Below are 18243 nucleotides of genomic sequence, written 5' to 3'. Positions count from 1 at the left end.
TTCAAATTTATATATAAATTCATTCATTTTATTGCATTTTTTCCAAAACCAATCATTTAATCTTGATAATTGAAGAAATAATTTTGGAATACCTCTATAAGCTTAGATATTTGTGTTCCGCCTGTCAATAAATCTACTCGGCCGCTCCAATGTATTCCCTTTCGTTTTTTCACTCACGCGTATTTTCCCATGAACGTTTATTGAATATCTTGACAGGTTCTATTTCGAATGGCGCTAATTATAATACAATTATCTTCTTAACTACATGTAAATATGCATTCCGTAACCAATTCAGTCTTGTTTTTACTCTTTACGCTTTGAAAATAGTTGGGTTATGTGTGCTGTCAAAAAAAAATTTCAGAAAAGAAAATTCATCTCAGAATATTATACTCCCGTAAACAAAGTCAATTTGCTCAAAAATCTCTAGGGCAATGTTGAGAGTAGTTGCATGAGCAATATTGTCGGGCTTCTGGATTTCAGCCAATGGCAGAACGATGTGCTACTGACGTCACAACAGGCGTCAAAAGCAATGCGTTCGAATTCTAACCTTTAAAAATCTTGTTTGACATGACAAATACGAATTTCTCATACTTCAGAGGGAAAATAAAGACAATATCATTGATTTGTCCACGTAAGGTCATTTCGAATACGTATTAGAAGAATAAGAAAGGATTATCGGTCACTTTCATTGACGTCTCATTCGTGGCGGATTGAAAACGTTCACCGAAAAAAAAAAATTACGCTATACAGGGCACGCCGAATAAGGATGTAGAAGTTGTCACGTGACCGAGCGCATCGAGCGCGTACCCATTCATGCAACCCGAGCAACGGGCGCGTGAACGTTGGCTCAGATATATTGTCGCGGAGTAAAAGGAGCTCAAATGTCCGGAAGGTCGTTTACACCTAGGTACTGTTAGTTTTGCGAAAAAATACGGAGGATTGCACTTGTTCAATTTGCTGCAGTGTGACTCAATCTGTGGGAGACGTCACTCGTCTGAGAGAGAAGACGTTGGGGAATTGCGATTGTAGGATGTGCTGATACGAGAGTAAAGGACGGTGAAAGAGAAAATTTTCCCTTATTCATTATTCCCCAGTTTTCAAACTGGAAGGCCTAACTTTGTCAAAAACATAACTGTCCGTTCTTCAAGTAATATCTATGTAACCCACTGCGATCTGTGATTGGTGCCAACTTCACTCCCTTCAAATTGACTTAACCTAAATATCTGACATTATGATTGTCAAAATCCTGTCTTTTTCTCTGATCATCGATATCTGTACTAAAGAGTATCAAGAGATACCATCATATCACCGCTGAAATAATATTCACTGAAGGAAATTTTCTAAAATTGATGAGGATCTTTGAGAACCACTCTAAATCACAATAATATGAACCTAACCAAAGATTGTGTGCCCCTCAACGGTTCTGTCAAAGTCAGCTGATCTAAAACCTCTCACTTATGCTGTCAAAAATTTCGGGCTTTCAATGTTTGCGTTTTTCTTTAATTTTTTTTTTGTGTGGGTATTTCAGCATGGCATCTCCAGTGTCTGTATCTCTTGATAGTTAATCTTGATAGTTATTTTGAATAGTTCCTTTTTCGTTTCAATTAAATTTCTCTTTTATTTCATTAGTTAGCTTCCCTTTTTTTTCAATTATTGGATCTTCAAAAATATTTAAGAGTTCCAGAAGATATCTAATAGTTCATTCCAATTTATTTTTTTTTAATCTTATATTCTTTTATCTTGGAGCAATTAGTCCCTTCATAATTTAATGAAAAATTCGTAGGTAAGCTTTTACTTTGCCAGGATCGTGATTTCTTTCAGTGCTGATGTTATTATTTTTTCATTTTGGGACCGATTCGGTAGTTTAAATAGAAACAATGAGCAATTCCGTATAGTTATCGTCGATAAAAAAGAAGTATTGGAGAAATGCAATAAGCCCAAACCGTGCAACAGTTATTCCTAGTGAATCGATTCTGAGCGATCAACCTTAAAATGTCAATGGCAGATTCTTGCTCACGCTTAGTCGTATTTTTATTTCATAACGATTATTCAAGACTGACGAGAAAGGGGTGAGATTACAGAGGTGTTACGCATTTCAAAACACAAGCATCTTCCTCATTACGGACGAAAAACTAACTGTCATAGCGAATTGTGGGATTGCACATAGAGAAAATTAAGATTTTTGACTTTTCCCAAACGACCACAGAATAAACACCCGACTGACGTTTTTGACAGTTACAGGTTAACGTCAGTTTGACAAGAAGTGGATCTCCTGGCCTACTAGTCAACGATCAACCGAAATATTCCATAGTGTTATTCGTTTGGAAAATTTCATCGCATTGAGATCCACCCTCAAGGTCGACAATGGAACAACTAGCATTAAAATAAGTACTTCCTCCGGTAACAAACGTATAGTTTGCGAATTGCGATCTCTCGCAAAAAAAACGGATCGTATGACAGTCGATCGCCCCATTGAAATTCAAATTACCGATCGATTTCCGATTTTTCACACAATAATAAACCCATATATTTGCATCCATGCGTGGAAACGAACAAAGATGAGCTGAACCCTCATGTTTTCGACTTTATGACGATTCAAAGGTCGTTCATCTAGTCGTACCCGCATTATTATCTCCTGTTTTTATCGAATGCAGTTTTATGTTTGGAGAGAGAGAAAGTCGAGGGTTGAGAGGTGATTTTTCTTCATTGGTGAAAGGCTCTTCATCGAAAATGGAAGAAAAAACGCGTAATCACAATTCTTCTTGGTTTTTTTTTTCAAATTCAGAATTTAAATTTCTTCAAAACAGCACGCTCTGAGGTAACTGTCGGTTTCGTGAGATTATCGACCGTTTTCATTGGTTCACAGAAGTCCATCTGTCATTGTCAATGTGACATGTGACATCTCGATGATACGTGGTCACAGATTTCCTCTCTCTGAAGGTGTTTTTCTTCTTAATCCTTAAAGTTATTAGGAATGTGAAATTCTGTGTGTTGTTAGTTTGTTTGTATACTGTCTTTTATCTGAAGGTTTTTTTATGTTCTTCTTCTGAGAATTTCTTATCGTTTTTTTCTTGTTTCGCAATACTGCCTAGATGTGAACTTGTTGAGAGGTCAGTAGGGCTATTGTAAATTGTTTAAAAGAAATGAATGAATCGCGAATAGCACACTTCCTAGCCCAACCGCCTCTTTTCCGGATAAAGGAGAAATCACGAGTGATCAGACGGCGAATCTGAATTCCAGAAAGACCGTGAATAAAACCGTACATACGCCGACGATAGTACTGGGTACTAGTTCATTAGTCATCATTTGAAAGTTGTTTCGAAACATCCTGATCGAATGGATGTTCACAAATGTAAATTTAATTACAGGCCTATAGGAACAGAAAGGTTGTTATTCGAGTTATGCACGATGCAATATTTCACGGGATGATTGTAACGCTGAACAACTATCGGAAACAATTCGATTATTATAAGACCTTGCGTTTCTTATGTTCCTTCTATCGGGAATCCAGGAATCCTAGATAAGACCGTGAAATCAGCCGTAAAAACTTTGGAAATGGGAAGGGCGGAAATGTCATCGATGTCTGTAGTACTTTAGACGGCTTCCTGGGGACTCAGAGAGGCCGCAGAGCAATTAGGGACTCACGCATCATCGCAAAAATATGCGGAGAAACGATTCGATCCATTAAACGTTTTTGGGAGCTCGATAAGTTGTGAAAGAGGCTACTTGGTCCTCGTCTACTCCTGTGGTCCTTTCCAGTTGGGTTTTCTGACATTCTCGGAGAGTTTCGTCGAGCACCTAACCTAAACTGTCATTATTTCTAGACGACAGATTGGAAAGTAATGTGGAAGGAGAGATATCACCAGAAGACCCTTAAATTTTGAAGCTTCTTTGAGTCTAAGTAGGCATCATGTAATTTTTGTACCAAAAATGGACCTAACCTAACCTAAACTGTCATCATTTCTAAATGACAGATTGAAAAGTAACGTGCAAGAGAAGAATTCGATTGATATCACTATAAGCCAGAAGACCCTTAAATTTTGAAGCTTCTTGGAGCTTCCCTTTTCAGTAGAACTGAAAGAATCTTCCCCAAAATAACATTATGTAATTTTTGTACCAGAAATGGACCTAACCTAACCTAACCTAAACTGTCATCATTTCTAAATGACAGATTGAAAAGTAATGTGGAAGAGAAGAATTCGATTGATATCACTATTAACCGAAAGACTGTTAAATTTTGAAGCTTCTTTGAGCTTTCCTTTTCTGTAGATCTGAAAGTATCTTCCCGAAATGTTTGTGCCAGAAATGGACCTTGTGGTTGATGTTTTTTCAACAATATTTCATGGGGATGAAATGGTCGAACTCATTCAATAAGAATTTTAACTTTTTTATGTATTTTCATGTCAATGATATACATTTTAGAGGTGATTGATGTTTTTTAAGCGGTAATGAAAACATGCCTTCTTCGTAGGTTATATAAATGTGTTTTCGTTATTTATTTTTTGGCATCTACATGCCTCAAAAGGAACGTTTGGAGAATTTCTGATCTATCTGGAATTTTGAGGTCGTTTCGATGACCAATTCCACATGAACGTAATGTGCAATTTCGTTTTTTCCACTATTATTATTATGTCACATTCGTAGAAAAACCTTCTGATGAAAGTGAAGTTAATTTGAATCGGAAGTGTGCAGTCCGTGATGTCCATGAACTCTCTCGTACGCCGCTCGAAAGTAATAACATTGTAAAAATAGTTTCCGTGCAATGAATGTAAATTTAGCTGCGGCTCTGATGGTTTTGCGTTACTACAAGCTCTTCTTTAACTTGGATGATAAAGTCTTCCTCATTCTCTATCTTGTGTGGTCTTCGGCGATGATCCAGAGAGAGAAATAGAGAAAAATAAGGTCTTGAATTGATCAGATAATAGGATTTATATAGTCAGTTCCATAAACAATTTAAAATTTCTATATACTGAAAAGAGATACTCAAAGAAGTTGGGATAGTTGGGTACTTTGGCTGAATGCAACTTTGTTTGAAAGATCCACAGATGTATGTAGTGTCATAGATTCAGATTGTTATTCTGAAGGCTGTCATTTTAGTGTTTCTCAACTTATCAGAGCTTATATGAGTGGTTGCAAGCTGAATTCTTATTATTATCGACAGTGAAATGTAAATATAGAGAAGAATATGAAATTTTTATCGCCAACGACATTTCGGTAACTCATTAATTGTTATGAATACTTCGTTGACTTATTTTGATGACTTTTTGTCGAAAAAATCCTCACCTTCGAACATTTTGAATAATGATTGGAAAAACTTCAGTGTGAAGTTTCCAGGGGTGGCATAGCTCATAATGAAAATTAGATATCTCACCACATATTGATGAAAACATGAAAACCATTTTTTAAGGATATTTCACTCAGCAGCTAATAAATATTGCTAAACTTTTCTTATTGCTCTCCTGATTTGATTGGACCATTGCGATAATTTCTGATGGCTAATTTAAAGAAAAACTCAACCAATGGAAGAAATTAACAGGAGCGAGACAGAAGCGGAAATATAAAATGCGTCCGCTTCTCACCCACATCAAAAGAATACCATTCATTCGTTTCGTTTCCTAAGAGAACAATGGGGAGCATTTTCGATAGAAACTCGTAATTTCTCGAAGATGTTGATCTTCTTGCAATTGTTATTTAATATTTTCATTACGGTATCTCGCATCGATCTCGATATGAAAAAATTGGTTCATCCGTCAACAATGGGTAGTAGAAAGCATCGAGATAGTTGGGTATCTTCGGTAAATCGATGGTCAAATTTGTTCTACTCGAAGAATATAGATTTATGTATAAATAAGTAATATTCGGTGTTTATTCTGAATGAGTGATACAATTACTATTTCGAAATTGATTTTAAAATCGAATTAGTAAACTGAAATGTTGTAAATTTTACCTATCGAATGTGTGAGAGATTTCTAATATGACAAGTATTATAATTGGGGCTGCGTTTAAATCAATCACGTTAATAATTATTATTAATGGTACCGATATAATTTCCTCGGGATATGCGGGTATTTCCTAGAAAACAACACGAGAGAGATATACAGGGTGGGAGTAAATAGTTGCGAAAAAATTTGAAGGGTGATTTCTTGTCAAAAAAAGTGCACCCCTTTTCTGTCTTCCTAGCAAAAAAAGCTGTATCAAAGCAGGGTTTTCTCAACAAAAATAAATGATATGAAAGGCCCATACTATTTTTCAAGTAGGTTGCTAAAAGTATTAATAAAATAATGGACAGGATTACAGGATATCCCTCGCACAGTTTTGGCCATCAATATTTTGCCATTTTATCCCAGCAGGCTTTTTCTTGCTTTGTTTATCTCATCAATAGTTATTGGAAACCTTGTAGCAGTTAATTTACGTTAAGAGAAAAATTAGACAAAATTTCTCTTGTTTCAGTGGCGTAGACATGTTGAATCTTGTTGGAAAAGTACCTAACAATTTTTTTCTACAATCTTGTTATTCTCTTAAAAGATGATGTGATCTTTTGGGATCTGTATTCGAACGTTTAAAAAACCGATTTAATCTTCATTTACACACAGACTGAATTTGGCCAAATGATTAAGACGTGTCAATTGGATTTCTGGAGGCGTATGCAAATAATTATCTCAATTCAAAGGTTCTGCGAGCGAAAAACGAATTCGGCAAAATATCGCCATAAAAGTCAAGTTCAAGGTTGCCGGATTTCGGTAATTTTCGACATTTTTCGAAAACAAGTTATAAATCTATCTGGTCTTTCTACGATAAGGACGGGAGAAAGTAATCATTCGAGAGTGAAAATAAATATTAGTGGAAATTAATAACCGATAAGTGAAATATGCAAATATACTCGGGTCTCTGTAGAGTACATTGAAATATTATCGTGTTGAGTGTCAAAAATGAATTTAACATGAAGGTTTCTCATTTTCAAAACTTCCCACGTTGAGCAAAATACAAAAAAACTTAAGAAAATCGTTGAATTTTAGCATTCCTTCATCAGTTTACCAAACGTTATAACAAATCTCAGCCTTCGCTTTTCTATTTTACGGAGTGTTGGTCGAGTTTCTCGAGGCTGTTGTTAATTCTTGAATTTTGTGTATTAAACGAGCAATTCGGGGACTTTAGGTCTTCACTGCCACATTTCGAATTGTAGCAGATTCTCTCGGTCTGGCATATTTAACGGTAGTATGCCGGGGCAAATGCCAACGACTATTGTCTGCGGCTATCTCGAGACTTTCACATCATTTCTATTGCGATAAATGCCGGTACACGAAGGACCAATAAGAACACCTTTCACCGACTGGCGTTGGCGTTGTTTTACGCCGGTTCTCAGCCGATGAACTCGAGGTTTGCACTCTTGTAGATTTACAGTTTCGCCATAGAAGATCGTTGGTCGATTTTGACTATCAAATAGACGATCTTGTAGGCTCCCTGTTGTTCCATGATCGCTGCCATCCTAGTGCCTTTACTGAATCAGTGGTGGGGACTGCCAAGGTTAGAATTGTTCCTTACCCACTCGTTACAGGAATATTTTTCTCGCTAGTAGGCCAGGGTTTCCATTTTGGGCAAATTTGACTCGGAAAAAATTATGATGGGACGAATTTCATAGATATCGAGGCTCTATGGGTCGAATCGGTGCTACACACCCCTGTTTGTGATCGGTGCTAACCTCACTTTTGTCCAACTGACGTTGACTGGACAACTTTCGAGTAGTTTTTCTTCCAGGAAAATTATCGTAGGACTAAATGTGTTACATATTCTTAAAGAGCAACTCTTTTAGTTGAAAATCTGAGAATTTCGTCCATTTCGGCACAACCGTTCGGTCTTGAGGGAGTTTTAACTGACCCCATCTTTTTGGGAATTTTTCGATGGTCAACGTTTGAGTAGTTTTTCTTCCAGAAAAATTATCGTAGAAATAATTGTGTCACATATTCTGAAAAAGCAACTCTTATAGTCATAAATCTCACGATTTCATTAACCCTGGCGTAACCCTCTGACCTTGACGAATTTTTAACTGAGTCTATCTTTTTGGGTTTGTTCGGTTCTGCCTACCTTCAGATCCTGTTGCATTTTCAATGGCCCACCCTATGTATATGGCCCATTATTCACTTCCCAATTTTTTCCAAAGTAGTATTCATATTATAACCGTATTATCTTTATCGGGCGCTCTTTTTATTATCAATTCCTTTTTCCCTGAACCCACGACCGAATAACCTTATCGCCAGTTTTATCCTAGCTAAGGCAACATTGGGCATTTCTAGGCAATTAATTCTATCGTCCAAGTGCAATATAATATGCACCCCAGATACGAAGATAAGTCGCTCGACTCTGTACTTTACATAACCGACGTAGAATTCCCCCGGTAATTCAATTAAAAAATGAAATCTTCGCGTTAGAATTAATTGAACGTGGAGCTTTCCCAACTCGCATAGTGCCCGGTTATGGGTCGACGACCGTCCGAGTTCCTCTCCGAAAGTTTCGTGCGTTGAACATCTTCAGACGATTGAATTCAAACGCGAGTTAGGTGGGGAAGTAAGACTCGATTTTGATTCATCAATCTAGACCTACACTCTAGAGACCACGTGTATTTCGAAAAACGAATAGGAAAACTGTATACAGAGATTCCATCATTTCCAAATTTCTTTCATTAATTTGAATAATTCTAAAAATAACGTAAGGTTTTTTCGATTACATGTCTCGAAAATTGTGTTATCATATTCCAGAATTCACGAATCGGTATAAAAACAATTCCACACGTTATGTAAGATTGGATGAATCTCCCAATTGGGACAAATAATAATTGGTTGCATTCTTATCGCGGCAAATTAATTGAATTAATATCTACCAATTGATAGCTGCGGTCGAGCACGATGCGTAGTTCGGATTGTTGTAATTTATACATACATGTGTTATAACAAGAACGAATATAGGAGGATACAAATCGATCAATGAAAAAATACAGTGATTCAATTCTTATGAGAACAGAAAAATCGAAAGAACAGGCAATACACCCCTAAAAGTGATGAAATGTTTACTCAATATGGCGAATTTTTAATTAATTGATTCCGAGTACCATGTTTCGATTTATTAAATTAAAAGATTCCAGAAAATCATTTATTTTCATCGTTCTGAGAATTTTTTTTTCAACTTTTCCTATTTCCTTCGTTATTGTATCAATTATTGGCGTATCAGGACATTATTTTAAAAATTTTGATTTTGACAACATCAAATGATGGATGATGAGTCTCGACAGTAATTAGTATGCTGATTTTCTTTATCTTTGTTCTCGAGTTCGGATAGTTTGTCTATTGAAAAAGTTCACAGTTGGCTCTGGAAATTTGCGTGGTATTTTTGGAAATAATGGGAAAAGCTTGTCAATTGTAGAAAAAGAAGCGTCGAGTGAGCTCATGACATGGATGGGTGACCGTTCTAGTCATAAATTCAATAGAACTCTTCATGTCTGTTATTTCCTGATTTCTTTCGAATTTTCTCGGAGATGACAAACGTTCGTGAAATTTTCGCATCTCCACTGTTTACTTCATGCATCAAAATCTAGCCACCTTGTATAAATAAATGCGAAATATGGTAACTTACCGGGTCTAGGTCGGTTTCCCATAATTCTCTGAGTTCGTCGCTGGAAACGATATCGCAGAACGGCTTATCTATGGCGAAGGTCTCCATAACGAAAGGATCTCCTATGTTGGGTAGCTGGACGGTGGCAGAATCGGCGGAAAACGGAAAAACGCACACGGATTTCACTCAAACCCGCACCTCTCGAACATATTAAAAAGCGCAAGGAGAGCTGCTGTCCGGATTTGCAACAATCTGGAATAGGCCCCTATCGAAACTGGCCGATTTATGCGGAAAATTCTTGGCTAGACGGATGGTCCGGTGTGTGAACGGTCAGAAAGGCGTGCACGAGTGATTTTTATTTTCCGGGGATGGGACGCGGCGTCGTTGGGTTCCTCGCACGCTGCCGGTGTGTACAATGCGAACGATTGGGGTTGGGTGACCTGTTGCTGCTCGATAGAGTGCCGGTTTCAGACAGTGAAAAGTTGTTTGGATAGCGTGTTCGGAGACGGGTCAGGCGCACTGGGAGTCGGTCGGTCGACGAATGGCGGGCGGCCACGACGGGCGGTTTGAATTTCCCGCTGGTGCGCCCGGTCCAGGGATGGCGTATTTCGACGCGTCGATCGGATTTGAAGTGTCGATGTCGATTGTCGTTCGAACGGGTTCGGTTGTGAGGATATATGATTGTTTTTTCGTCTTGTATTTTGATTATGGTGTAAAGCTTGGTGCAGATATACAACAGAACAACGTGTCGTACATCATCAGGCATCAATTTTGTTAAGCGTTGAACAGAGTTACGTGTTGCATGTCTGGACCCAGCTTTACGAAGCTTCTGTAACTTCAGATGATACTTATATTATTATTTTTTAAGAGTTTCATCGATATTTCGCTTCATTTCATCGACAATTCATTCACAATGTCGCACTTATTCATTGGGGGAGGAAAACATGAGACATTTAAATCTGAATTGAATTGCAGCATGATGTCGACTAATCATTTTCTTTTTTTTTACAGAAAGAAGAATTCAAAAAGCAATTGGTACATCAAGCATGCAGCATGGGACAGCCTGGAGCCAATATCCATCTGTTTTCGTTTAAAAATTGCGATGTATTTCATATAATTTTCGAAATAAATCAATAAATTCAGTATTCCCGTCGTTTCTTTCTAACATAATCGCAAAATTCAATTTCCTAGTGATCGTTACCTTCAGAAGTGGGTCAATTCAAAACAGAAAATTGATACCGACCTCTGAAAGTAGATCAAGGTCAAACGGAAAAATCCCGAGTTTGACCTTGAAAAGTAGGTCAAGGTCATCAAGAAAAATCGAAGGATGACCTTGAAAAGTAGGTCAAGGCCAAACCCGAAAAATCCGACTTTTTCGGACTTGAACTGCGAATTTCGGTGTTTGACCTTGACCTACTTTTCAAGGTCATCCATCAATTTTTGAGTTTGACCTTGAAAAGTAGGTCAAGGTCATCAAGAAAAATCGAAGGATGACCTTGAAAAGTAGGTCAAGGCCAAATCCCGAAATTCGCAGTTTATGTCCGAAAAAGTCGGATTTCCGGGTTTGGCCTTGACCTACTTTTCAAGGTCATCCTTCGATTTTTCTTCATGACCTTGACCTACTTTTCAAGGTCAAACTCAAAAATTGATGGATGACCTTGAAAAGTAGGTCAAGGTCAAACCCCGAAATTCGCAGTTTAAGTCCGAAAAAGTCGGATTTTCGGGTTTGGCCTTGACCTACTTTTCAAGGTCATCCTTCGATTTTTCTTGGTGACCTTGACCTACTTTTCAAGGTCAAAACGAAAAATTCGAAACCAGAATATTCGGATTTTTGAGTTCTAGGTTCACCTTCAAGGCAATCCTTCAATTTTTCTGGTTGACCTTGACCCTCTTTTGAAGGACTTGCTCAAAATTTGTGTTGCTTTCTGACGTTTTAGGAAAAATGAAACACCAACATGGAAAACATTACTTTTATTGCATTTAAAAGAAAATCACTACATCGAAATGCGAATGGCCGTTTCAGTTATTGCAGTTTTTATATAATTGGAATCCTAATCATTCGCAAATGAAACAGCAAACAGCGATTGATAACCGAAATGTTTCAATGGAACGTGCAGATCATCAAATGCTAGAATTACAAAATTTTTCTTTCATCTATTTCAATAAAATGATTCTAGATTGAACATTTTGCATCTAAACTTTCCAAATTGTAAAAATTTATATTGAGAATAATGTTCCTTCTTGACTGACAAAAAAGAAAAAAAATTTGAAATTGGAAATAACCAGTACTTGTGTAAATCTGACTACCAAAATGGAATTTTTCAATAACTTAACAACTATTAATGTCCATTTGTGATAATAAGTGGTAAAATCGTGGCAATATTGGACAATCATGGGAGAAGTGTAATTCACTTCACCCAGTTGCTATCAAAAATCGAAATCTAGAAGTCTCTTCGAAAGCATAAATACATTGAAATGGTGGATGTCTTACGATTTTACCAATTATTATAACGAAGGATCCAAAGAGGCAATGCTAGTCTCCTGCAAGTCTGCTAATGGAATTCATTCAACGCCAGAAACATTACTCTTACCCGTAAGCCAGAGGTGGACAATAAATAATAAATTCTTCTTATCTTGGGAATCTCTGAGCAAATCCAGTTGTAGACGGAGATGTGTATCCTTGTATCCTAGAACAAGATATAGATTTCATATTGAGTCAACATTTTGTAGTAATCCATTTTATATTAAAAAGTTTTTGTGAACATATTTACTCACCAATGACACTATTCCCCTCCATTATAGCTGATCCTCCATCGATGCTGGATCAAGAAGTTTCAAGGATTAACTGAAAAAAAAATGAAATTGTTCCTCATTCAGAATTCAATAATAAATCAGTTTTATGTATCAAAAACTCAACGTCCCTGGATGAAATCAACATGAATCAGCATTTATATAAGATGTGAAAATAATACAATAAGAATTCAACATGATCTTGCAACTCACCGCTGTAGACTTTTTCTTCATCTTTATTGTCGTCATGAACCCTCTCACATGTAAGTTCCTCAACTCTATTGCCTATCTATCAAGTACTTCCTTCCTTTCTTCTGATCGTCATCTTCATTTTCTTTCTTTCCAGCCTTCTGTAATTAAAACAATCTAAGGAGTTCCATTTTTGAATAGATTCCTCAATTTGAAAAATTCCCATCATTCAACAGATTGTCACACTTGCCCGCGCAGAAATACAAATTTTAGTGAATATTGTAAGAACTGATATCACACAAATTCTACATTTAATTTTTTGAATTCTTAAAAATTCAACTTAATCTTAACCTCTAAATTTTTGGCAGAAATAACTGAAACCATAGAATAGAACACAAAATGAAACGCAACTGTCCAAGGAGTAGGAGTGATTCAGAGATATCTCTGGAGCAGAGACAACTCTGTCTCTGCTCTGGAGTGAATCCCCTTGTCTTTGATCTGTGCATAGATCAGCATAGAAGATGATGTTGATTGAAGTAGTTCAATCGACTCATTAACTGATGGTTAGTTCTATGGTCTTCAGTTGTCAAATATCTGAAATAACCTCACTTTACACTCTACGAGTTCCTCGTAGGCAAAAATTATTTTTACTATTGGATATATTGGAAAATATTAAATTTTCAAAATGTCGAAACGTTTTCAGCCACCTTGGAGTCCCCCTCAGGAAACTAACACCCCCGTACTGAAATTGTACAACAGTTTAACTCGCCAAAAAGAGGCATTCATCCCCCTGAACGGTAAAAAAGTTACATGGTATAGCTGCGGACCTACCGTGTACGATGCATCTCATATGGGCCACGCAAGGTAGTCGACAGAGAACGATTCAAATGTCTGGAATCTCTACGCTGTCTATTTCAGATCATACATAACTTTCGACATCTTACGAAGAGTGTTAACCGATTACTTCAAGTACGACGTCTTCTTTGTGATGAATATTACAGACATCGATGATAAAATCATCAAAAGAGCTAGGCAGAATTATTTATTCGATAAATATGTGTCTGAGAATCACGATTTAGAAGTTGTGCTTTCAGATTCGAAGAACGTAAGTATCGCAGTAAAGACGTTGATAGAAATATTCATCTTATTGGCTTTCCGTAGATTTTATTGAACCTCAATAGTAAAGTAGAATCTACCAATGATATAGACAAGAAACAGATGTATGAGAAGTTATTAACTAGGTAATAAATATGCCTCTTTTATCTATAAACTTTATTCCCTCTATTTCTGTTTACGACAGGTTGACATCTGCTGTCCAGAACTTAGAATTATCTATTAAGAGCGGCGACAATGCTGAACTTGAGAAAGCTAAAAAGGAATTTATTGCCGCTTCGAAAGACCCTTTATCTGAATGGTTAGATTCCAAATTAGGTCATACGATAAGGGATAATGCAATTTTCAACAGTCTACCTAGACATTGGGAACAAGAATTCCATAACGATATGGATGCCTTAAATGTGAGTAATGTCTAGTAGGTTTTTCTCATAATTTTGTTTGTTATCGTGTTTTTTTGAAATTTTCAGTGATGAAACCTTGTTATTCCCTTATTCTTTCTGTAACAATTTCAGGTTTTGAGACCTAATGTGCTCACCAGAGTGAGCGAATATATCCCGGAAATAATTTCGTACATCGTGAAGATTATCGACAATGGAATGGCATACGCCGCGAATGGGTCGGTATATTTCGATGTTGCCAACTTTGACAAACAAGAAAAACACCATTATGCAAAGTTGGTACCCGAGGCTTACGGAGATACCAACAGCTTACAAGAGGGGGAAGGTAGGATCAATACAACCAAATTTTTCCTCTTTTAAATGTGAAATTTTCATTTCAGGAGATCTAACATCGAGTGACGTTCAAAACGAAAAACGTTCGCCCAACGATTTCGCTTTGTGGAAAAAAAGTAAAGCCGGAGAACCCTCCTGGGATTCTCCGTGGGGTAAAGGAAGACCCGGCTGGCATATCGAGTGTTCGGCGATGGCATCTGCGATCTTCGGATCGACTCTAGATATCCACACCGGTGGCATCGACCTGAAGTTTCCCCATCATGACAACGAAATAGCCCAGAGCGAGGTACACAAAGATGCTCAGATAAAGATATTTATTGAATTTGAGCAAAGATTTCCTTTTTTTCAGGCTCACTTTGGTGAATCCGAATGGGTGAAATATTTCCTACATTCCGGACATTTAACCATAGCCGGATGCAAAATGTCGAAATCTCTGAAGAATTTCGTCAGTATTCAAGACGCCCTCTCCAAATACACGGCGAGACAGTTACGTTTCGCCTTCTTGCTACACTCCTGGAGGGACACCCTGGACTACAGTCAAAACACGATGGAATCTGCCCTCCAAATAGAAAAATTATTCAATGCAAGTTCGATCAAAGCAACGAAAACTTATTTATTCATTTATTTCGTTTGTAGGAATTCTTCCTCAATGTCAAGAACGAAATTAGGAACGCTAGCCAATCAGGAAGTTTCGTAACAAAGTGGGACGATCACGAAATGAGGCTGATGGAACTTTTGCTGAAATCGAAAGAGGAGGTTCACGCAGCCCTTTGTGGTCAGTTGAAAATGAAAATGAAGATAGTAATTTGTGAATTAAAAAATAAACCGTCGACATATTTCAGATAATATCGACACTAGATCGTCCCTGGATATCTTGAGGGAGTTGGTATTGGGTGGTAACGTGTACCTGAGAGATAAGAAACCGCCCAACTGCGAATTACTGGAGGATATCGCCCTTTACGTTACCAGAATTCTCTCAGTTTTTGGCGTGATAAACGAGCCTCCAAAAGTGGGATTTCCGATATCTAATAATGCAACGTCTGACGTAAGAACGAATAACACTTCATAAATTCCCCTAAAAGATTGGCTCCTCCTCTTTTATCTGTCAAAATAGTTCTGTCATCATTGACAGTTGACTTTTTCACCGATTCTAATGCAATTAAGACCCGTTTGCACCAAATGAGCGTCCATTAACATTAAACGAGGCTTAGTTAAGTACTCCTTTTAAGGGGGATTGGTGCAAACGGGCCTAAATCTTCAATAATTTTCCAATTCAAAATTTTTCAATTTGTCTAGTACGAGTCAATCGTCATGCCCTACCTGACGATCCTGTCCGAGTTCAGAGAAAAGGTCAGGACCCAAGCGAGGACCGTCAAGGAGAACGAGATTTTGAAACTCTGCGACGAACTGAGGGACGAAATTCTGCCCAACGTGGGAGTACGATTGGAAGATAAAGAAGGTGGGTGGTACATTCGTATGATAGAATGAATTTTTAGAGGTGATTCTCGAAATTTTCAGGTGAAGTAACGGCTGTTAAATTGGTGAACAGAGATATTCTCATGAGGGAGAAAGAAGCTAAGAAACAGGCAGAACTGGAGAAACAGAGGAAGAAGGAGGAACGTCAAGCCGCCCTGTTGGCCGCCCAGGCCGAGAAAGAAGCCCTGATGAAAATACCCCCAATGGAATTCTTCAAAAGGGAAACAGATAAATATTCGAAATTCGATGATAAGGTATTTTTGTTATCTATAGCTTAAGTAAATGTATAAAAATATTTATTTTTTTCAAGGGTTTGCCTACTCATGATATGGAAGGGAAGGAAATAAGCAAGGGTCAGTTGAAAAAACTTCAAAAATTACTCCAGCAACAGGAAAAACGCTATAACGAATATTTATCTTCAAATACAAATTCTTCCAGCTAGGCTCAAATTCCTAACAGTTCCTTACAAATTAAAAAAAAAAAAATATTTTATTACAACTCGACTGATGTTTGATAATGCATTTCATAAACCTTGATGGTCTCTTATGTCTAATCGCAATTGTTTCAATTTATTATTAAAAATAATAAAAGCATTTTACTCAAGAGTACCTGTCTTATGTTTTACTTCAAACCCTACCAAATACTAGACTTATTTGACAATCTGTCGATTTTACCAACACTTTAAATTACAATATACATCATTTTGAAGATGAAGAAACGTCCATATTCTCGTTATTTTGTTGAATATATTCGCTTGAGAAAATGATGAAATTTTTCTAGTTTTCCGAGATTATTTAAAAAAATATTTGTCACTCGCATGAATCATTCCCAAAATACATAGATATCTTTTCGATCTAAATCTTCGAAATCAAGAACGTTTCATACTTTCGTTATTTTGTTGAATATTTCAGTCATAAGATACACCAATTCGAGAAAATTATGACAAATTTTCGAGGTTAATTTTAAAAATAGCTGCCACCCGCATATGAATCATTCTCAGAATAGACGAATATGCTCTCAATGTACATCTTGAATATCAAAAACATTCCGTACTTTCGTTATTTTGTTGGGTATTTCACTGGATAAATTCGCGTCTTATTTAATAATATCTATCATTTCATCGCTTGAAAGTGATGCAATTTTTTCTATCAGTTTCTGTCTCTTTTTCTCCCCCTTTTTTTATGCTGTAGTTTCATTCAAAAATTTTTTCCCGGAGTAATGAAAAATATGGCTCTTATGATGAGCGTTTTCGAGAGTTTTTTTTTCAAATTAAGCGATTCACCGAGAGTATAACTATTTCGAAATCGAACTCCCTTTGTTTTAGTGGTTTTATTAGGGTAGATTTAGTGAAACAGATTTTTTTTAATTGCAAAAATCATTTCGACATTTTGAAAATAGGTTTATGGAGAAATAGTCGTATCCATCTACCCTCCACTGTTGACTGAGTTGATTAAATCTTTTAATGAACGAAAACTCATTAGAAGAATGCACTGTAATTTGATACAACACATTTTCCTTGAAAAAAATTAAATGATATCGAGAGGATCAAAACAGGTGCTGGTAAATTAAATTCTCGAATACTCACCATATTTACCGGGAAGTTCTGGAACGTCCCATACCCAGAACCGGCTTCAGTACAATTGTTAACTTGATTTCCGAACGATGTCTTGAATCATCATCTATATGTTGAATAAGACACGATTAATCGTTTATATAATGATATAAACAAGGGATATTTTAGAGTGAGGCCATGAATTGTCACTTTAACACTACATAGTAAGACAAACAACATCCATTATTGGAAATCTATAACGTTTTTCTCAAATCTTGGAATTTTTAGTTTTTGTTCCTAAAAAACGCAACACCTATAGACCTTTGAACCAATTTCTTACATATTCAAATCATATATATTCAAAAAGGTTGCTCAATTCAGAAAATCCAAAAATCTATCAATAAAAAGAATATGACCAAACAGGAAAAACGTCCCCATATTTGTAGTAATTGTAGTTTATGTCGATGAATAAATAATTGTGAAATCTCCGAATAAGATTTACTATCAAAGTGAATATTTTAAAATTCCAAATTGAGTATAACCGATTAAAAAAAAAGAACGAAAACCCTTCCAAAGATCCCCTTCTCGTAGAACCATCTACATCACCATCACGCAATCTTTATGTCCTGTCCCCTCGAAAAAAAATGCTATAAAATCTATTAGAATCGTAAAAACACCTTGAAAGATGCGAAAACGGTACTTCATTGGTTATTTTCAATTATGAATTCCCAGCACAGAACACAAATAATTCCCAGTCAGATGTTACGCACGTGTATAACCATAGAG

The 18243-nt window shown here is 36.7% G+C and overlaps 3 protein-coding genes and 1 long non-coding RNA gene across 8 annotated transcripts in view; 2 read left to right on the top strand and 2 right to left on the bottom strand.

The window, feature by feature from the left end:
• The window catches only part of LOC123318622 (cyclic AMP response element-binding protein A), a 37874-nt gene extending 27741 nt beyond the window's left edge, over positions 1 to 10133 (bottom strand). Inside the window, exon 1 of one of the 2 annotated variants that reach the window (XM_044905288.1) lies at positions 9625 to 10133. In XM_044905288.1, coding sequence (XP_044761223.1) covers positions 9625 to 9711 — 87 coding nt within the window. In that variant the 5' untranslated portion in view covers positions 9712 to 10133. The remainder of the gene's footprint in view (positions 1 to 9624) is intronic. The other variant, XM_044905289.1, reaches the window with a different exon arrangement.
• The window catches only part of LOC123318623 (protein-lysine methyltransferase METTL21D-like), a 45428-nt gene extending 34680 nt beyond the window's left edge, over positions 1 to 10748 (top strand). For all 3 annotated transcript variants that reach the window (XM_044905294.1, XR_006538384.1, XR_006538383.1), the window contains one exon: positions 10615 to 10748. The gene's annotated coding sequence lies outside the window, so the exon portion shown is untranslated. The remainder of the gene's footprint in view (positions 1 to 10614) is intronic.
• An 811-nt stretch (positions 10749 to 11559) lies between these two features.
• LOC123319065 lies at positions 11560 to 17584 on the bottom strand. Of its 2 annotated transcripts, XR_006538445.1 has the most exons (4): positions 17491 to 17584; positions 12607 to 12743; positions 12379 to 12448; positions 11560 to 12290 (listed from the first exon to the last, which is right to left on the bottom strand). It is a non-coding gene; the product is annotated as an uncharacterized LOC123319065 (long non-coding RNA). The 2 variants fall into 2 exon arrangements; XR_006538444.1 differs by lacking the exon at positions 17491 to 17584 and having other exon boundaries at positions 12607 to 12949.
• LOC123319064 (cysteine--tRNA ligase, cytoplasmic) lies at positions 13157 to 16505 on the top strand. Its single transcript, XM_044905912.1, has 12 exons — positions 13157 to 13446; positions 13501 to 13687; positions 13744 to 13823; positions 13883 to 14099; positions 14211 to 14421; positions 14477 to 14715; positions 14779 to 15012; positions 15066 to 15204; positions 15272 to 15474; positions 15726 to 15888; positions 15948 to 16159; positions 16216 to 16505. The coding sequence occupies exons 1-12, from the start codon at positions 13268 to 13270 to the stop codon at positions 16345 to 16347; spliced, it is 2196 nt and encodes a 731-aa protein (XP_044761847.1). The 5' UTR covers positions 13157 to 13267; the 3' UTR covers positions 16348 to 16505.
• Positions 17585 to 18243: the final 659 nt, after the last annotated feature.

This window comes from Coccinella septempunctata, chromosome 8 (assembly GCF_907165205.1).
Source record: "Coccinella septempunctata chromosome 8, icCocSept1.1, whole genome shotgun sequence".
Lineage (NCBI taxonomy): Eukaryota > Metazoa > Arthropoda > Insecta > Coleoptera > Coccinellidae > Coccinella > Coccinella septempunctata.
The sequence above is the reverse complement of the archived record's forward strand: the minus strand, read 5'-3'. Positions and strand labels throughout refer to the sequence as shown.